Consider the following 18957-nt stretch of genomic DNA (forward strand, 5'->3'; position numbering starts at 1 on the left):
CTGCAGACACAGTTTATGTCTCTAGACTGGATTCATGGAGATTCTGGGGTTTAGCTGGCAGTAAAATGTTGATAATTACCATAGACGTTGCTTGACCTAGACACCTGGGATATGTACCTTGGTTCTCCTGCCCCATGCCAGGGTCTAGCAAGATCTCTGACAGAACAATTCTCCCGGGGTTTCTTGCTCTGTTATTTGCTGGCTGTGCCGGGTGGAGGGATATGTCTGTATAGTCTCACACCCAAGTCACTGAGTGCAGTCTCAGGAGATGGGAGGCAGCGGTGTGGGACCTCTGCAACTGATTACTGAACCCAAATATTTTGACTCCTGACCCCTGCACTATATACTCAATGTTGTATGTTACATACTCCTGACCCGTGCACTGTATACTCTATGTTGTACATTAAATACTGCTGACCCCTGCACTATATACTCTATGTTGTACATTACATACTCCTGTCCCCTGCACTATATACTCTATGTTGTACATTACATACTCCTGACCCCGGCACTATATATTCTATGTTTTACATTACATACTCCTGACTTCTGCTCTCTCCCCTCTATCCACTGCTATATATACACATAATATGGATTCTCTTTTGTTCCACCCATTTCCTACCAGCTGGACATTTTATGTCTGATGATTTGATTGGAGGACAGACTTTTACATGTTGATAATAATGTGATAACATCCTCCAACTTTGGAACCTTAAACAGAAAGTGATAATGAGGGAGGAGTCAGTAACCCAATGATGGTGTTCTTCAGGATCAGTCCAGTCTTCATCTTGGTTGTTCTCTCCCCATCCTCCCTCTCTGACCTCTGGTGGGGCTCAGCCCCGCTGTTATTCATGACTAAATCATGGACTAAATAAGGAAGTGCGGGACTTCTTGTGTTGGGAAGATGGCAATGAGTGATAGAGGGGGTGGGGTCCTATAATTCCCTCATCACTGTCACCCCTATAAAAGACAGTTCTCGTTGTTTCCTCACTCTCTGACTAAAGTCCATGAATAAAGAAATGAACTGGCAGGAGATCAGAGGACCCATTTACTAGTTACCTTGATGGTGGAATTGTAAGATCCTCAGAGACAAAGCTGTGTGATGTGGGCGGAGCCCTGGTTTAGGGGAACCAATCTGCTGATGTCTAGTAATAATCTTTGTGTTTCTATTTTAGTAGATGGATGGGAGCTGAGGAAAACCTCAGAGGATTGTCTCACTTTGTCTCCAGACTGTAAAGTAGAAGATGAGGACATCAAACAGTATAGTCCAGGAGAAAACCCGGCTACCTCAAATGTCCATCCGGCACCACACAGTGTAGATGGACCATCGTATTCCTCTTATCCTGAGGAACCTCAGATTGTGAGGGACAGTGCCGGACCATTGTATTCCTCTTATCCTGAGGAACCTCAGACTGTGAGGGACAGTGCCGGACCATCGTATTCCTCTTATCTTGAGGAACCTCAGACTGTGAGGGACAGTGCCAGACTATCGTATTCCTCTTATCTTGAGGAACCTCAGACTGCGAGGGACAGTGCCGTCCTTCCAACAGATAAGAGGTTCTCCTGTACTGAGTGTGGGAAGTGTTTCCGTTTTAAATCCAATCTTAATGTGCATGAAAGGTCTCACAACGGTGAGAAGCCGTATTCATGTCCTGAGTGCAGGAAATGTTTTTCACTGAAGTCCAATCTTTCCGTGCATCAGAGATCTCACGCGGGGGAGAAGCCATATTCCTGTCCTGAGTGCGGGAAATGTTTTTCAGTGAAGTCCAGTCTTTCCAAACATCAGAGATTGCACACTGGTGAGAAGCCGTATTCCTGTCCTGAGTGTGGGAAATGTTTTTCAGTGAAGTCCAGTCTTTTCGTGCATCAGAGATTGCACACTGGTGAGAAGTCTTATTCCTGTCTTGAGTGCGGGAAATGTTTTTCCTGCAAGTCCCATCTTTCCAGACATCAGAGATTTCACACGGGTGAGAAGCCGTATTCCTGTCCTGAATGTGGGAAATGTTTTTCAGTAAAGTCCCATCTTTCCACACATCAGAGATTTCACACTGGTGAGAAGCCATATTCCTGTTCTGAGTGTGGGAAATGTTTTTCGGAGAAGTCCCATCTTTCCACACATCAGAGATCTCACACTGGTGAGAAGCCATATTCCTGTCCTGAGTGTGGGAAATGTTTTTCAGAGAAGTCCAATCTTTCCACTCATCAGAGATCACACACTGGTGAGAAGCCGTATTCCTGTCCTGAGTGCGGAAAATGTTTTTCACTAAAGTCCTATCTTTACATACATCAGAGATCTCACACGGGGGAAAAGCCGTATTGCTGTCCTGCGTGCGGGAAATGTTTTTCACAGAAGTCCTCTCTTTCCACACATCAGAGATCTCACACGGGGGAGAAGCCGTATTCCTGTCCTGAGTGAGGGAAATGTTCCTCACTGAAGCCCTGTCTTCCTGTACATCGGGGGTCCCACACAACCCTGGAGGTGTATTAGTGCCTTGAGTGTGGGAAATGTCTTCTATATGAATGTTGGTGGACATGTGGGGAAGAAGCACACCCTGATATACACCTCAGATATACTCCATGGCTGATCTTCATCATGTAAGAAACTTTTCATAAGGAGATCAGAGATCACCAAAGACATGGATGAAGTGTTGTCCCGTGTTGGCCATTGATAGCAGGAGAAAAATAAAAATCGAGTCCTTACCTTTCATTGGCTGAGTGCATTTTGTTCGGGAAGATTTCACAAACACTTACAGATCTGGTTGTTATAAATGTGTTGATGAAATGTGACCCGCATTCCCCCAGTCATGGAGAATTTGGATTTCCTATAATGGTCAGTTCCATCTAGTGGCCGTAATGTGCTTTCCTGACAGACGTCCATGGCAGCATACGTTTGTTTAGCCCACCCTCGTTCCTCTCCAATAAGACCCCACTCCCATAAATGTTCAGGATAAGCCACTGTCTGCGTTCCTTTTTTGTCCTCCTCACTTATAGGACCATTTTGTATGAAGTTTTCCTATCTATTGGAAGTATTGGTGGGCGGGTCTGGTACTGGGCAGCTGTGCGGGATGTCAGGAGCTTCCTTTGGTATCCAGAAGTCTTCCAGGATGTCCCAAGTGGTCATTGAGTCCCCAGCTATCAGCAGGGTGGTGTTATGGCACACATATTTAGAGGATCCATGCCTGGAGAGTGGGCCCTGCCATCGGCGGCTATTTGCATTGGCTGGGAGCCCGCTGTTAGCGGGTGACCATTAAGTGTTAGACACGTGAAATTTGTTTTGTTGAGAATACAAATTCGGACAAATGTTTGGTTATTCCTAGATTTGGATGTATCCAAATCTCCAAATGAAATTGTAATGAATTTAATTGAAATCTGTTAAAATTTGTTTAGTTTCTTCGTTTTCTAATGATTTCCAACTTTTCAGAACGATTTGAATTCTGATCAGTCAAAAAAAACGATTGACCGATGCAAATTCTGTGTGAAGAATTAGCTGGTTGTTAAGCAGCAAGTCGGGAAGCCGGCCGCCCACATCCTTACCAACCATGACTCATCAGCTGTCCTTTCCATACCAGACCCTTCGGTTAGGGATAGACCGATATGTTTTTTTTAGGGCCGATACTGATATTTTGGGGGGGAGGGGACCCCACGTCATTTTTTTAAACATTTTTCTATTGCTGGGCAATACCGGCATTCTTTTCTTTCCATTCATCTGTCAGTGGGGAAGCCCGCTGACAGCTGATGAGTCATGGTTGGTAAGGATGTGGGCAGCCGGCTTCCCAGCCCTCTGCTTAACTATTTCTTCACACAGAATACAAATCAGTGGATCGTTTCTCGACCGATCGGAATTCCAATCGTTCTCAAAGCGTGAAATGAAACTAATTCTAGGAAGCAAATTAAATAACGAAACAGATTTATCTGAAACAAAACAAATGTTTCTATTCTGCACATGTCTATGATGTTCAACATAAATATTAATTAATATGGCAATTGATGTTGTATGTTTAAATAGAAAGCAGTATGGCGGGTTTGCTATGACTAAATGCTTGTAGTTTGAAACGCGTTGACAGTCTCATCTCTCCTGCCATGTTGTCACTTCTGGATATATTCTAATAAAGGAGTATTTTGCTGGAGCATGGTTGTCCATTCAAGTTTCTTTTGATGCCTCAGCTGGACTTGCACTGATTGTGTGAGCAGAATAATGTGCACCAACCTAGAATGGGATATATTTGCGGGTTATCTTCACTGGTTTATTATTTTCCTCTTTATTATTTTATCTTCTGATTCTTCAATCAGCCCTCACTGTCTTCTACTGTCTACACAGAAGCAGTGTACCCGGATCGGTACAACCTTGGGAGCTGTACTCAGACCCCCACGCTCTGGAAATGCCCTGTAATGTTGTTTCAGGCATTGGATCCAGCATGAGGAGCTCCCTATGGCACTTGGTGCAATGTGTTGAGTTAGCCACAGTGTGCTATAAAGGTCCAGGGTTGTAGTTCATCACTATGGAACCTCATAACTATGGAACCCAGTCCCCGAGGACCTCTTCGGAGGGTATGCCCACCATGATGAGTAAAGCATAGACCTTATATACAGTCCAGCATTCAGGACAGATAAGACAGGGTCACCCTGTAACTTTCACCATTACTCTATAAAACATTACTAAGTCTGGAATGTATTCCCCTTACGGAGTAAGCTTTTCAAACTTGGCGCTAAAATTCAGAGCTCAGTCTCAGGTTGTCACACCACTGGTCACACCCTTTAATGCCACTTCCACCTAGAGTCCTGATAAGGTACTCCGGTGTCCTTTCACCCCTTGTTGCAGGACAGTCAACACCTGGGTTACCGCGTACTCCTTTCAGACACACTGCACCCCATCTCCTGCACCCTATTCCATGAGTACCCCACAGGGGGGATACCCTCACTTGTAGCTATGGTGGAGAAAGGGAGCCAATTCTAAATCACAGGAGATTGGCTCTGCCAAAGGTCTACTCAATACTCAGCCTTTGGTGACCCTTGGAGTGACAATGTGTCTCTTGTACCAGAGTAGGACCCAGTTTTACCACCAATGTCCATATCCGGTTCTAGCTCTATCTCAGGCACACAACATGTGGCCTACCTGTCGAAAGCAGAATTTTCTGTCACCTTTATGGTGGTTAAGCTAGAAGCTCATTCTAGAAGAGGGGTGCAAAGTGAACAGAAGGAAAGAGCAGCAGAATGTCTTAGTGGTCAACACCTTGTCCCAACCGGGACACTTCTACCTGCATTGCAGGATGTCAGATTAGGCATTTATGAAGAGGAAGAGCTTTTCCAGCATAATAAGCAGGGATTTTTTTTCAGCGGCAACGCGGGGGACTGCAAATAGGGCACCTCTAGCACTGACTGTATGTAATGGCAAGGGGTGCTGGAGTGTGCTGCAGAGTCTATTGATGCTCACTGCTGGGGGGTCTATTCTAGATGGAGGGGATCTATTTTGGAAGGGGGGGGTCTTTTGTTGCCGAGGTCTATTATTGCTGGTGGAGGAACTACTATTGCTGGGGGGGTGGGTCTTAAATTTCTGGGGGTTAGTTGTTGCTGGGAGGGGTCTATTGATGCTGGCTGTGGGGAGACCTGTTATGGCAGCCGGTAGTTTATTATTTGCCAAGGGGGGTATTCTGTTATGGGTGGTCCATTGTTGTTAGGGGATCTATTGTTACTGGCTGCAGGGAATCTATTTTACTGTTTTTCTTGTTATCATTACCAAGTTCCATACAAATTACTCAGCACCACAAAATGATACCTGGTTCTGTATTGTCTAAAAGGGCAGCACTGGGAGGTGGGTAAAGGTCGGAACCAAGGAATGGTGCTTGGAGGTGGTTAGGGGTGGAACCAAGAAATAGTGGGTGGAGGGTGGAACCAAGGAATGGTGCTCGGAGGTGGGTAGGGGTGGAACCAAGAAATGGTGGGTGGAGGGTGGAACCAAGGAATGGTGCCCGGAGGTGGGTAGGGGTTGGAACCAAGGAATGGTGCTCGGAGGTGGGTAGGGGTTGGGACCCAGGAATGGTGCTCGGAGGTGGGTAGGGGTGGAACCAAGAAATGGTGGGTGGAGGGTGGAACCAAGGAATGGTGCTCGGAGGTGGGTAGGGGTTGGAACCCAGGAATGGTGCTCGGGAGGTGGGTAGGGGTTGGAACCCAGGAATGGTGCTCGGAGGTGGGTAGGGGTATGGAGCCAAGGAATGATACTCAGAGGTGGGTAGGGACAAAGAAAGGGGTAGTACCTGCACCTATTCTCTGGGAAAACAAGCCCTGATAATGAGTCACCTATTTGCTTGATGTGGCCTTTGTGAGCTTAGCCATATGAGTTGTCATTGGAGGATGCTGTGTCCTTCAAGGGTATACTCAATCATGATAATTGAGTGTATCCTTGGAGCGGTGCAGCATCTTCTGGTGGTAACTTCATGTGTTGGTCTTGTTCTTTGGGGGTATATCTGTTTGCCGTTGCAGCCTGTGAACCTGCCTTAACCCTTGGCTCTCTTCCAATGCAAGATGGAAGATGGAATGAGAAATATTGAATCTATCCTACAGAATAATAGAGTAATGGTCAGAGGTGCAGGATGACCCTGTCTTATCTGTCCAAAATGCTGGACTGTATATAAAGTCCATGCTTTACCACCAATGTCTGTTTCTGGTTCTAGCTCTTTCTCAGACACACAACATGTGGGCTACCTCACCAAAGCAGAATTTTCTGTTGCCATTCCTTGGACAGAATATGTCTTAATACGGCCATCTTTGTCCGGAGCTCTAAATCTCTCCGCCTCTTCTCCCGATCCAGTTTCCCAACCGGAGTCAGATCCTGATATGCCAGTCCTAAAGGATGCAGAGACAGGAGGTAATGGAGAGGATATGGATGCCATACTGGAGGAAGGTGCAGAGGATTTCTCTCCCCCACACTGTCATTATAATGAAGAAGGACCTTCACACAACATGCTTGCTAACGTTGAAAAGCTCATTTCCTGTGTCTGCAAAATCCTTGAGATTATACCAATGAGAAGAAGATTGGGATTCTGGCACTCCTAATGGTTTATGTCTCTACAAATAAGTGGATGCTTAGGGGGCCGCGGACATTATTCTCCTGTATTAAACCACTTCCCACCCAACGACCTCATATGACGTCAAGGACTTTGAGTGAAGATATCCGAATGATGGGTGGAGCTACAGGCATCATTCACATATCTTCTTTTTCTGCCGGTGATTCCCTGCACCATAGAAACAATCATATGGACTGTTCAGCCGCTTGATTGTTTTTACAGGCACCGCCCTCCAGAAAGTAAAAAATATTGTTTTTTTTCAAAATTGTTTTTGTTTATAGCTCAAAAAATAAAAACCGCAGAGGTGATCAAATACCCCCCAAAAAAATCTCTTATTTGTAGGAAAAAAAAGGACATCGATTTTATTTGAGTACAGCGTCGCACGACCACACAATTTTCATTTAAAGTAACACAGTGCCGTATCACAAAAAATGGCCTGGTCATGAAGGGGGGTAAATCTTCCGGGGCTGAAGTTGTTAACTGACAATTGTGGGTCGTGCGACGCTGTACCCAAATAAAATTGATGTCCTTTTTTTCCCACAAATAGAGATTTATTTTGGGGGTATTTGATCTCCTCTGCGGTTTTAAAGTTTTGCACTATAAACAAAAAAGAAAACAATATTTTTTACTTTCTGCTATAAAACATCCAATACAAAATGTACAAAAATCAAATTTCTTCATCAATTTATGCCAATATGTATTCTGCTACATGTTTTTGTTTAAAATAAATCTCAATAAGCGTATTTTAATTGGTTTGCGCAAAAGTTATCTCATCTATAAATTATGGGATATACAGTATTTATGGAATTTTTATTTTTTTTACTAGTAATAGCGGCGATCGGTGACTTACAGCGGGACTTTATTGCGGCGGACAAGTCAGACACTAACTGACACTTTGTGGACAAGTCAGACACTAACTGACACTTTGTGGGAACCAGTGACCCCAATACAATGATAAGTGCTAAAAATATGCACTGTCACTTTACTAATGACACTGGCTGGGAAGGGGGTTAAAGCGGAGTTCCGGGCACAGAAATTTTTTTTCACTGAACATACCCCCGGGACAGTCAGGGCTAGTACATTCCACAATGGATAGCCTCTGATCTGTCCCGGTTCGCACTTACCTTTTAGAAGAAATACTCACTTATAAAATTTCTTCCACAGCGTTGCCATCTCTCTTGTGGGCAGCGGAAGCCGGCGCGATCCTCTTCTGCGTCTTCTTCCGCGTCTTCTTCTCCCAGAATGCGACTGCACCGGCCCCTCTCGTCACTTCCGGTGCAGCGCTGCATTCCTCCACAGCTTCTGGGCATGCCCAGAAGCTGTTTAGCAGGGAATGCGGCGTCGCCCCGGAAGTGACGAGCGGGGCCGGTGCCGTCGCATTGATTCCTGGGAGCGATGACGTTCAGCTCCCAGGAATCAGTGCAAGCCAGGAAGTGACGGCGGTGCCGCGGCGCAGAGGGAGGAAGTGAAGAATAGGTGAGTATATTCGATCTTCAATTACAAGGTGAGTAAATAAAAAAAAAAAACTAACTATCCAATTCCTTTTCAGGTGAAGGGGAACAAGCGGACGGGCACAAAAAAAAAAAAATATCGATTTTGTGCCCGGAACTCCGCTTTAACATCAGGGGCAATCAAAGGGTTAAATGTGTGCCTAGCCAGTGTTTGTGTATTGGGGGAGGTGCTTTTACTAGGGGAAGGCATGGATCAGTGCCTCTGCTTTGCAGGAATACAGGATCCAATGCCTTCCCTACTGACAGAACGGCAATCTGCCTTGTTTAAATAGACGGATTGCCATTCTGCCTGTATACCGAGCGATCAGCGGGTGCCGGCGGACATTGCGTCTCTGGGACCTGCTGTGTAGAATCACAGTGGTAGTGAGCCACCAGCAGCGCGCACTTGCGCACGCTACCTGGAAGTGCAGGATCAAGTTTATATACATGTTTCTGAGCAGCAGGCCGCCCTGTAGCAATAAAACTGCTATAGGGAGGTCAGAAAGTGGTAAAGACTTTTTTTTTTTCACACCCCCAAATTTTGAGTCCCCCAAAATGACATTCCAGACTCTGAATCTAGTAGGTGTTTAAAAGGGGTCCATAAAGCAAAGAAACCAAAAAAAACTGTGTGAGGTCGACCAGGAAATAAATACCAAACTGTTAATCTGAGCACGCAGCCTGCCTGGCCAGGAAAGGGGGGGGGGGGGTGAGTGTGTGATGGTAATAGGTAGTGATATATTTCTCTGCCCCTTGGTGGGAGTGGAGATGGCCCCATCTATAAGGATATACTGTATAGTACATACACACACAGCACAAGGACGTGTTCACACAACAAGACGTTTCTCAGGGCTGCAGTTCCTCTGAGCTCCACAAGGTGATGATCTCACTTCTATCCAGACAGGAAGTCTCTATGGAAGACAGGAAGTGATGTCAGTTATAGACAGGAAGTGATGTCACAGGAAGTGATGTCAGGTACAGACGAGTTCCATGTGGCACAAAGGTGAGAGGAGACATCGCTGGAAGTGGCAGCAGAGGAGGTAATAAGATCTTATTTTCTATCCCCCCCCCCCCCCGTTATGTCCGTCCTCTTCCTCCATAGTTACTGTGAAGTCTTTTATCTCCAGCAGATGATGATACACACATATATATTATAATTATTATACAGAATTTATATTGTGCCAGAGACGCAGGGCCCTGGTGCTAGAAACCATGAAGGGACCCCTGGCCGGGGCCCTTCCCTTCAAGCCTGGTGCTCTTCCCACTGATCCTGGGGCCCTTTACGCTTGTTGTGGGGCCCTTTATTACGGTCCCACAGCGGGACCCTTTTACAAGTTCTGCAGTGGGCCCCTTTCCTGCCATCTTGGGGCCTCCCCATGGTGGTGGAATGCCAGGGCCTGGTCGCAAGTGTGACCTTTGTGATCCTGGAAGTTCACCCACTGGTGTCAGGAGTTTTTATTTTTTGGTACTTTAAATGTATTATTTTTTATCATTTTTTTTTTCTTTTTCAATGTCACTGACTATGACTCTGGTAAATTACATATCTACTGACCCCTTCCTGGTTCTCTATTGTGATACATTCCCTGCAGCAGCCGGCAGGAAAGGGGAGGGAGCACAGTGGAGGGGGGGGGCAGGGGAGCACACAGGGGCCCAGAGACAGCAGAACACAAGCGAACTGGATAGGAGGAGTGTCGGGGGCAGCATACAGAGGAACCAATCTCTTCCATTTTCCTCCTGCAGCTAGAGGAGGAAAAAGGACAGTGATTTCTCTACATGCTGCCCCCACCACCCCTCGTATCCAGGTGGAGCATGGGCCCGTTTGCAATTGCAACCCCTGTAGTTACGCCCCTGTATTGTGCCAACAGTTTGCACAAAGTGAGGGCAGACAGTACAGTTACAATGCTCATTAGAGCTTACAATCTAAGAGGGAGGGTCAAAGGATACAAAATGCACTTACTGCTGGAGATGAGCTGGTGGAGAAAATAAAACTCCAGTTAGGTGGGGCAGGAAAGGCTTCTCTGAAGAGAAAGATTTTCAGGGATTATCTAAAAGTGGACAGAGTAGGAGACAGACAGACAAGTTGGGATAGGGAGTTCCAGAAGATGGGAGAGGCTCAGGAGAATCCCTGGAGTCAAGCATGGGAGAAAGTAACGAGGGAGATAGAGAGCAGGAGGTCTTGGGAGGAACAAAGAGAATGTTTTTGTTGGTATTGTGAGACTAGGTTAGTGATGTAACTGAGAGCTGAGTTGTGGATGGCTTTGGGGGACACTGAATGGAGGCCAGTGGAGGGATTGGCAGAGAGGGGTGGAGGACACTGAATGGAAGCCAGTGGAGGGATTGGCAGGGAGGGGTGGAGGACACTGAATGGAAGCCAGTGGAGGGATTGGCAGAGAGGGGTGGAGGACACTCAGTGGAAGCCAGTGGAGGGATTGGCAGAGAGGGGTGGAGGACACTCAATGGAAGCCAGTGGAGGGATTGGCAGAGAGGGGTGGAGGACACTCAATGGAAGCCAGTGGAGGGCTTGGCAGAGAGGGGTGGAGGACACTGAATAGAAACCAGTGGAAGGATTGGCAGAGAGGGGTGGAGGACACTGAATAGAAACCAGTGGAGGGTTTGGCAGAGAGGGGTGGAGGACACTGAATAGAAACTAGTGGAGGGATTGGCAGAGAGGGGTGGAGGACACTGAATAGAAACCAGTGGAGGGATTGGCAGAGAGGGGTGGAGGACACTGAATAGAAACTAGTGGAGGGATTGGCAGAGAGGGGTGGAGGACACTGAATAGAAACCAGTGGAGGGATTGGCAGAGAGGGGTGAAGGCCACTGAATAGAAACCAGTGGAGGGGTTGGCAGAGTAGCAGATGCTAAGTGGTTGGTAAGGTGGATAACCCTGGCATCAGCATTCATGATGGATTGAAGGGGGGTGGTAACCCATGCAAAGGTAATCTAATGCGGAGGAAGTGGCAATAGTTGAGACAAGAGATGACCAGGGAGGGAACTAGGAGCTTTATGGTGTCATTGGTTTGGAAGGGGGATATTTTGGAGATGTTGAGGAGGCAAGATTTGGATGTGGGGCCGAAAGGATAGTTCAGAGTCCAGGATTACACCTAGCACACTGGAATGCGGGGAATGAGTGGATAGTTGAGAAGTTGATTTTGACACAAAAGTCAGGGGAAGGGGCACGCGGGGGGAGGAAATATTATGATCTCGGTTTTGGATAGATTGAGTTTGAGGAAGTGATGTGACATCCATGTTTATATGTCTATTAGTAAATTAGTTATATGTGAGGAGACTGATGGAGTGAGCTGAGGGGTAGAGACATAGATTTGGGTGTTATCAGTGTAGAAATGGTATTGGAAGGAATGGAGGCTATGAGCTCACCCAGGCAAGAGGTTTAGATGGAGAACAGGAGTGGTCCAAAAACAGAACCTTGGGGGACCCCAATGGAGAAAGGAAGAGGAGGAAGTAAAGTTGTGACTGGTGTGGTGATTTAGGTAGGGGGGATAGGTAGGATGAGAACTAGCGAAGAGTACAGTCACTGAGACCAAAGGATTGGAGTTTTTTAAGAAGGAGGGGTGGTCTACTGTTTCAAAGGCAGCAGAGAGGTCCAGAAGTAGGAGTACAGAATAGTGTCCATTGGATTTGGCCGTTAGCAGATGATTTGGGAGTTTAAGGAGAGCAGTTACATAGTTAGTGAGGCCGAAAAAAGACACAAGTCCATCCAGTTCAACCTATGATGTGTGTGTGTGTTTGCTTTTAACCGTACATTGTATACCCCTGTATGTTGTACATTGTATACCCCTGTATGTTGTGGTCTTTAAGGTGTCCATCCAATAGTTTTTTGAAACTATCAATGCTCCCCGCTGATACGACTGCTTGCGGAAGAGAATTCCACATCCTTACCGCTCTTACAGTGAAGAACCCCTTACGCACTTTAAGGTTAAACCGCCTTTCCTCAAGTTTTAGTGAGTGGCCACGTGTCTTATTGTATCTCCTTTCTCTGAATAGTTTGTTCCTTATGCTAGGGTCGCCAGTACAGTATTTGTACATTGATATCATATCCCCCCTCAATCTTCTCTTCTCCAGAGAGAATAGGTTCAGTGCTTGTAGTCTTTCCTCATAGCTGATGTCCTCCATTCCCCTAATTATTTTTGTTGCCCTTCTCTGGACTTTCTCCAGTTCCAGCACATCCTTCCTGAGGACCGGTGCCCAGAACTGTACAGCATACTCCAGATGTGGCCGGACCAGAGTCTTGTAGAGTGGAAGAATAATCTCTTTTTTTCTGGAGTGAATCCCCTTTTTTATACAACCCAGTATTCTGTTGGCTTTGCTTGCAGCGGCTTGGCATTGCATGCCACTTCCAAGCCTGTTGTCTACCAGTACCCCCAGGTCCCTTTCCATCCTAGACTCACCCAGAGGTTCCCCCCCTAGTGAGTAGCTTGCTTTCTGGTTTCTGGCCCCCAAGTGCATTACTTTACATTTTTCTACATTAAACCTCATCTGCCATGTAGTTGCCCACCTCGTTATTTTGTTCAGGTCTGCTTGCAAGATTTCCACATCCTGCATAGAAGATATTGGCATGCCTAATTTAGTATCATCTGCAAATACTGAGATTGTACTAGATATCCCCTCCTCTAGATCATTTATGAATAAGTTAAACAGGATTTGGCCCCAGGACAGAACCCTGGGGGACCCCACTTTCCACACCCGCCCAATCAGAGTACCCTCTGTACTCTCCCCTGGAGCCAGTTCTCTATCCAGGTACTCACCTTATGGTCCATACCTACCTTCCTTAGTTTGTACAGTAAGCGTTTGTGGGGAACGGTGTCAAAGGCCTTTGCAAAGTCCAGATACACCACATCCACAGGCTTACCTTTATCTAAGTGGCAGCTCACTTCATCGTAGAAGGTTAATAGATTGGTTTGGCATGAACGATTTTTCATGAATCCATGCTGATTACTACTTATAATACCGTTTTCATTACTAAAGTCTTGTATGTGGTCCCTTATCATCCCCTCCAAAATTTTGCAGACTACTGATGTTAGGCTGACCGGCCTATAGTTACCCGGGATATATCTCGGCCCCTTTTTAAATATTGGTACCACGTTGGCTTTTTTCCAATCAGCTGGCACCATACCTGTCTGTAAACTATCCTTAAAGATCAAGAATAATGGTCTGGCAATCACCTGGCTGAGCTCATTAAGAACCCTTGGGTGCAAGCCATCCGGTCCCGGGGATTTATTTATGTTAAGTTTCTCTAGTTTAGCTCTAAGTCTATCCTCTGTTAGCCATGGCGGCACTTCCTGAGGTGTATTATTTAGTTCGGCCTTACAAGCGGGGTTCGTGTAGCCCCCTGATTCCTTTGTGAAGACTGAAGAAAAGAAATTATTTAACACTTCCGCCTTTTCTCTGTCCTCAGTGGCCATTTTTCCTTTATCATCTTTTATGGGGCCAATGTGTTCTGGCCTCGCTTTCTTACTGTTTATATACTTAAAGAACTTCTTGGGGTTCTTTTTACTCTGCTCCGCTATATGTCTCTCGTGTTCTATTTTAGCCGCCCTGATTTCATCTTTACATTTCTTATTACACTCTTTGTAGTGCTTAAATGCTGCCAATGACCCCTCAGTCTTGTATCTTTTGAAGGCCTTTTCTTTAGCTCTAATATACATTTTTATGTTGGAGTTTAGCCACCCAGGGTTTAGTTTTGCTCTTTTAAATTTATTTCCCTGTGGAATGCACTGGCCCACCCCCTTGTTAAGTATGCTCTTGAAGCACTCCCATTTTTCCTCCGTGTTCTTTGTTCCCAGGGTTCTATCCCATTTGATATTTTCTAGCAGCGAGCGCAGTTTAGGGAAATTGGCTCTTTTGAAATTCAGTGTCCTTATATTACCCTTGTGTTTCCTATTACTGTAATTAATACTGAAACCAATTGACCTATGGTCACTGTTCCCTAAGTTGTCCCGTATTTCTATATCCGTGAGCAGGTCTGTATTGTTTCTTGTCGGTGCATTCACCATCTGACCCATGAAATTGTCCTGCAAAACATTTAGGAACTGCCGAGCCTTGGCTGAATGCGCGGTTCCTTCTGCCCAGTCTATATCAGGATAATTAAAGTCCCCCATTATAATGACATTTCCCATCCTTGCTGCCAATCCTATCTGTAACATGAGGTCCACCTCACCCTCCTCCCACTGGTTTGGGGGCCTATAGCATACGCCCAATATTACCTTCCCCACCGTGCCTTCCCTTTGAAGCTCTACCCATAGGGATTCTGCTTCGTCCATAGCTCCATTATTAATATCATCCCTCATATTTACCTGTATACTGTTCTTAATATACAAACATACCCCTCCCCCTTTTTTACCCTCCCCACCCAATAATCTGTTCACCCGATCCGCGATGTGCCGAACCCGAGCGCCCGGCAAACAACAGACTGTTCGGCGCACACGGTCTTTGTCACAGATTACACTGTCTGCCCTTCTAATAATTGAGTCCCCTACCACCAGCACCTGTCTTTCCTTTCCCTTTCTCCCGGCCTCACTGGAGGAGTTCTTCCCCTGGCAGCTAGGGGTGTCGCTCTGCTCCAGCAATGCTGGTCCCTGACTGGTTTCCCCAACATCACACAACGGGGCGTATCTATTGGGGTGCTCCAGCCCAGGATCAGCCTCCTTGACTTGTCCCCTTCTACCCCTCCTAACTGTCACCCCTCTGCTCTGCTCTGATGCCTGCACCTCCGATACTCCGCCCACCTCTGTGCAGACCCCTGTCTGCACCTGATTGGTACAATCCTGGCTCTCCTCCGGTATGGACATTCGTCTCAGTGTTGCCAGCTGCTTCCCTAGATTCAGGACCTGAGCTTCCAGGGAAGCAACGTGCTCACATTTTGCGCATTTGTATTCGCCCTCGATTGCATGACCGAGGAACGCATACATATCACAAGATGTACACCGAGTCGCATCTCCACACCCGCCGGGCATTGTACCTACTATCTAATCTAATGGGGATTCAGCGATTTAAGTCTATCCTATGTGGCTATTTCCTGGCTTCCTAACGCTACCTCACCCTCTGGTATTCCGCTCCACTCACTTGACACCGGTCAGTCACCCAACACTCACAATCTCACAGCCCGGTCAGACGCACAACGCTGAGTCGCACAGCCCGGTCAGACGCACAACACTAAGTCGCACAGCCCGGTCAGACGCACAACACTAAGTCGCACAGCGCGGTCAGACGCACAACATTCAGTCGCACAGCCCGGTCAGACGCACAACACCGAGTCGCACAGCCCGGTCAGACGCACAACACCGTGTCGCACAGTTTCTGTGGAGTGTTGAGGATGAAATCCTGATTAAAAGGGATCAAGAAGATTGTCAGTGAAATGGGCGCTCAGTTGGTTGTAGACTAGACATTCAGGAAGTTTGGAGGAAAAGGGGAGCAAAGAGATGGGGTATAGGTTGTTAAGATTGGTGGGGTCCAATGAAGGTCTTTTTTAAGTATGCGAGTGATGCCAGAAGAGAGGGAGTGATTGAAGATGTGGGATAAAGAGTGTAGGATAGAGTCGGAGAGTGACCGCAATATTTGCAAGGGTCCAGGGGGCAGGTGGTTAGGTGGGTGTTGAAAAAAGTTTAGCAACCTTGTGTATAGTTGCAGAGTTGAAAAAGGGAAGAGTTGATTGTGTCTGTGAATATGGAGTAATATCTCTACAGTGGAGATCTCATTACGAATTGTATCAATCTTATTTTTGGAGTGATTGGCGATCTCCTGGGCAGTGGATCAGTTAGTGGATGAAGGCAGTGGAGGAAGAAGTAGGAGTTGAAGGTAGAGGAGGGTTGACGTGGACAGGATGATAAGTTGTTAATGACAGTGATAAAATACGTCTGCTTGGCAGTAAGGAGACAGGTATTGTATTTTTGGAGGGCAGATTTATATTGGTTGAAGTCTTTAAAAGACTTATTCTTACACCTGAGGCGCTCAAGAGATGTTTTTTGAGACTTCTGGTGTCATCTGCTTGCCACGGTTGTAGGGGTCAGGGCCTAAATCTGTCTACTGAGGGGGGTGAGCTCATCCAGGGTGGAGGACAGAGATCTATTGTAGACAGAAGTGGTTAGATTGTGGCAGGACATGGGTGAGATTTTGACATGGATTTGGTCAGTAGCAGGGAAGAAAAGGGTTCAGGTGGGTTAGGTGGCAAAGGTTTCTATAGGTAACTGTTAGGTGGTTGGAGGGAGAGGATGTGAAAATCTGGGAGATTATGAAACTAATATTGTGGTGATCAGAGAGAGAAAAAGGATTGTTGGAGAGCTTGCACCGAGTGCATACGTAGGAGAATACATAGTCAAGGGTGTTGCCATCAGAGTGGAAGCATGAATCTATTGCTTCAGGTCAAAAGAGGAGGTTAGACTGAAAAGTTTAGAAGTAGCAGGAGTGTTAGTTTTAACAGTGATATTGAAGTCACCGAGAATGATTTTGGGAATTTCAGAAGAGAGAAAGTAGGGTAGCCAGTCATCAAGAAAGGTTGATACGAGTCCAGGAGGCAGATAGATCACAGCACTTCTAAAAGATACTGGGGAAAATCGATAAATACAATGTGCCTCAAATGAGGAGAGTGACAGAGAGGCAGGTGGGTGAAATACCTGAAAGATACTATGTAGGGCTAGAAGGATTCCCACTCCACCTCCCTTCCATCCACAGGGTCTGGGGAAGTGAGTCCAGTGAAGTCCATCATGGGAAAGGGAAGCAGGAGCAGCAGTGTTGTATTCATGAAGCCAGGTTTCAGTAACAGCAGGTCATGGACAGAAGCTAGTTTGATACAGACAGAGCAAGCGTTCCACAGGGCGCGAGAGAAGGGGAGGCTGATTTTGGTAAAAAGGATTAGAAACTAAATTGTGTGGATTGCTGCTCTTGCCAGAGGCCATGGGGTGATTGGAGATTTGGGTACAATTAAGCGATGGAGGCCCAGGTTTTGGGGTTTAATCTCTAGGGGTTGGGAGAAGCAGAAGGGGTGAGGAAGGTAATATGGGATTGCATACGGGTTTGGAATTAGCAGGAGTTGGTGAGTGCAGTAATAGGGAGAGGACAGAAGTAAGGGTGATATATGTGGGGTGGCAAAGAGGGGTGAGGAACAGAGAGATTAAGGAGTGTGGATAAAACTATTAGAAGGATTGATAGAAAGCACATGTTACAGAGAGGAAGAAGAGCGGCGTGGGAAAATAAGGTCTCCTGCAGTCAGTTTGGTGCTTTTCAAAGTAGTTTACTGTGTATTCTCGCTGAAGTGCAGAGCCGAAGTGCGCCCACTTAAATAAAGAACCCTATTATAGAAAGACGTGTGCTCTCCAGCCATATATAGTGTGTAAACGTAGATGTACCCCTTCAGGGTCATAGCATTCCCCCACTTAGGGCTCAAACATTTCCTTAATTTTGGTGATATCACCCTTTCCACCAATGACCTTCTCACCTCATCAGTCTATTGTAGAATTACTACATCTATGCTAACAATGTCAGGCTTACCCCTAACGCAGGTGGTCAGACACTATAGCTGGCTTCTGTGTTCTTCACCTATAGCAGCCTCCTTTCCCATAAGGCAAGCAGGCCTACCAATACTCAGTTGCCCCCAGGACTTAAACACAATGCTATGGTGCCTGGCCATCACACCAGGGCAGGAACGAACTGAGCACAGCAACCAGGTACTTGCATTTGGCAGACAGGCAGAGTGGTTCAACAACAGTTCAGTTACAAGGCAGGCAAGGTTCAGAATAGTCAGGGTCAAATCCATAGTCAAAAGGCAGGCAGAGTTCAGAGAGTAGTCAATATCCGAATTAGGCTTGTGACGGTATCAGATTTTCATGCTGCGATTAATTGATTAAGGTTTTGCCACGGTATACGGTATTATCACGGTATTCTATTATTAAATTTAAATTATTAAATTTCCACCTCACTTCAATTTCATTGCTGAATTTAGGGGCTTTGGTTCACTTATGCACATTATTATATAGTCAGTCAGTACAGACTCTGTGAACCAGGCCTAAAATAGGTCATCAAGCAGTGTCTGGCCTAACTGGTGATAACTGGTTCTGGCGCTCGGCTCCGATCCAATGGCCTGGTCATTAAGAGGGCAAATCCTTGTGGTCAAGAAGTGGTTAAACCTGAAGGAGGTGTTGTTTATAAATTACTTTACTATTGCTTTAGGCCTGGTTCACATGTATGCGGGTTGGTGGTTCACATGTATGCGGGTTGGTGGTTCACATGTATGCGGGTTGGTGGTTCACATGTATGCGGGTTGGTGGTTCACATTTGCACAGGCATAGCAGCCCATTGATTTGAATGGGCTGCTATGCCCTCATTTTCCGCAGAAAAAAGGTGCATGCAGCATTTTTTTAAAATTCAGTGGCCTTGAAATCCATCCTGCTTTTGCA

The 18957-nt window shown here is 46.3% G+C and overlaps 2 protein-coding genes across 2 annotated transcripts in view; both read left to right on the plus strand.

The window, feature by feature from the left end:
* LOC309550239 (uncharacterized protein) overlaps nucleotides 1-18957 on the plus strand; it is a gene marked incomplete at both ends in the record, with an annotated part of 1760330 nt that overhangs the window by 541248 nt on the left and 1200125 nt on the right. The window contains 1 exon segment of the mRNA XM_082250650.1: nucleotides 1558-2229. Within this exon segment, the coding sequence (XP_082106776.1) occupies nucleotides 1558-2229 (672 nt within the window).
* Nucleotides 1-18957, plus strand: part of LOC309548792 (uncharacterized protein) — a gene marked incomplete at its 3' end in the record, with an annotated part of 36305 nt that overhangs the window by 234 nt on the left and 17114 nt on the right. The gene's annotated exons all lie outside the window — the stretch shown is intronic.

The sequence above is a fragment of the Pelophylax lessonae genome (genome assembly GCF_965119305.1).
Source record: "Pelophylax lessonae genome assembly, chromosome: 3".
NCBI lineage: Eukaryota > Metazoa > Chordata > Amphibia > Anura > Ranidae > Pelophylax > Pelophylax lessonae.